General features: G+C 75.5%; 1 protein-coding gene across 1 annotated transcript in view; it reads left to right on the top strand.

Annotated features, from left to right (window-relative positions):
- Positions 1-116: 116 nt before the first annotated feature.
- NDUFV1 (NADH dehydrogenase (ubiquinone) flavoprotein 1, 51kDa) overlaps positions 117-469 on the top strand; it is a 2,498-nt gene continuing 2,145 nt past the window's right edge. The window contains exons 1-2 of the mRNA XM_010564303.1: positions 117-239; positions 333-415. Coding sequence (XP_010562605.1) covers positions 186-239; positions 333-415 — 137 coding nt within the window. The 5' untranslated portion in view covers positions 117-185. The remainder of the gene's footprint in view (positions 240-332; positions 416-469) is intronic.

Raw genomic sequence — 469 nt, 5'->3', positions numbered from 1 at the left:
TCCACACCCCCGTGTGACCACGCCCCACTGCCGTGCGGCCACGCCTCCTCCCCGCTGCGGCCCCGCCCGCTGGCGTTTGCGCAGCGCCGCGACGCTGACGTCACCGCCGGCGCGACGCTGCGGGGGCGCCTGAAGGTGACGGTGGTCCCGGTCCCGGTGGTCCCGGTGCCGGTGTCCGCCCCGCCATGGCTGCCCGGCAGCTCCTAGCGCTGCGGCGCCTGCCCGCCGCCTCCTTCTCGGTGAGCGGGGATGGGGAGATGGCGGCGGGGGGGCGATCCCGCCGGTACCGTTATTACCGGTGCTGAGTCCGTGTGTGTCTGTCCCCCCCGCAGACGGCGCCCAAGAAGACGCAGTTCGGGTCGCTGCGGGACGAGGACCGGATCTTCACCAACCTCTATGGGCGGCACGACTGGAGGTGAGTACCGGGGACCGGGGGGGGGGGAGGCCGGGGGGCCCCCGCCCGGGGGCC

This window comes from Haliaeetus leucocephalus, unplaced genomic scaffold (genome assembly GCF_000737465.1).
Source record: "Haliaeetus leucocephalus isolate CR32 unplaced genomic scaffold, Haliaeetus_leucocephalus-4.0 Scaffold177, whole genome shotgun sequence".
NCBI lineage: Eukaryota > Metazoa > Chordata > Aves > Accipitriformes > Accipitridae > Haliaeetus > Haliaeetus leucocephalus.
The sequence above is the reverse complement of the archived record's forward strand: the minus strand, read 5'-3'. Positions and strand labels throughout refer to the sequence as shown.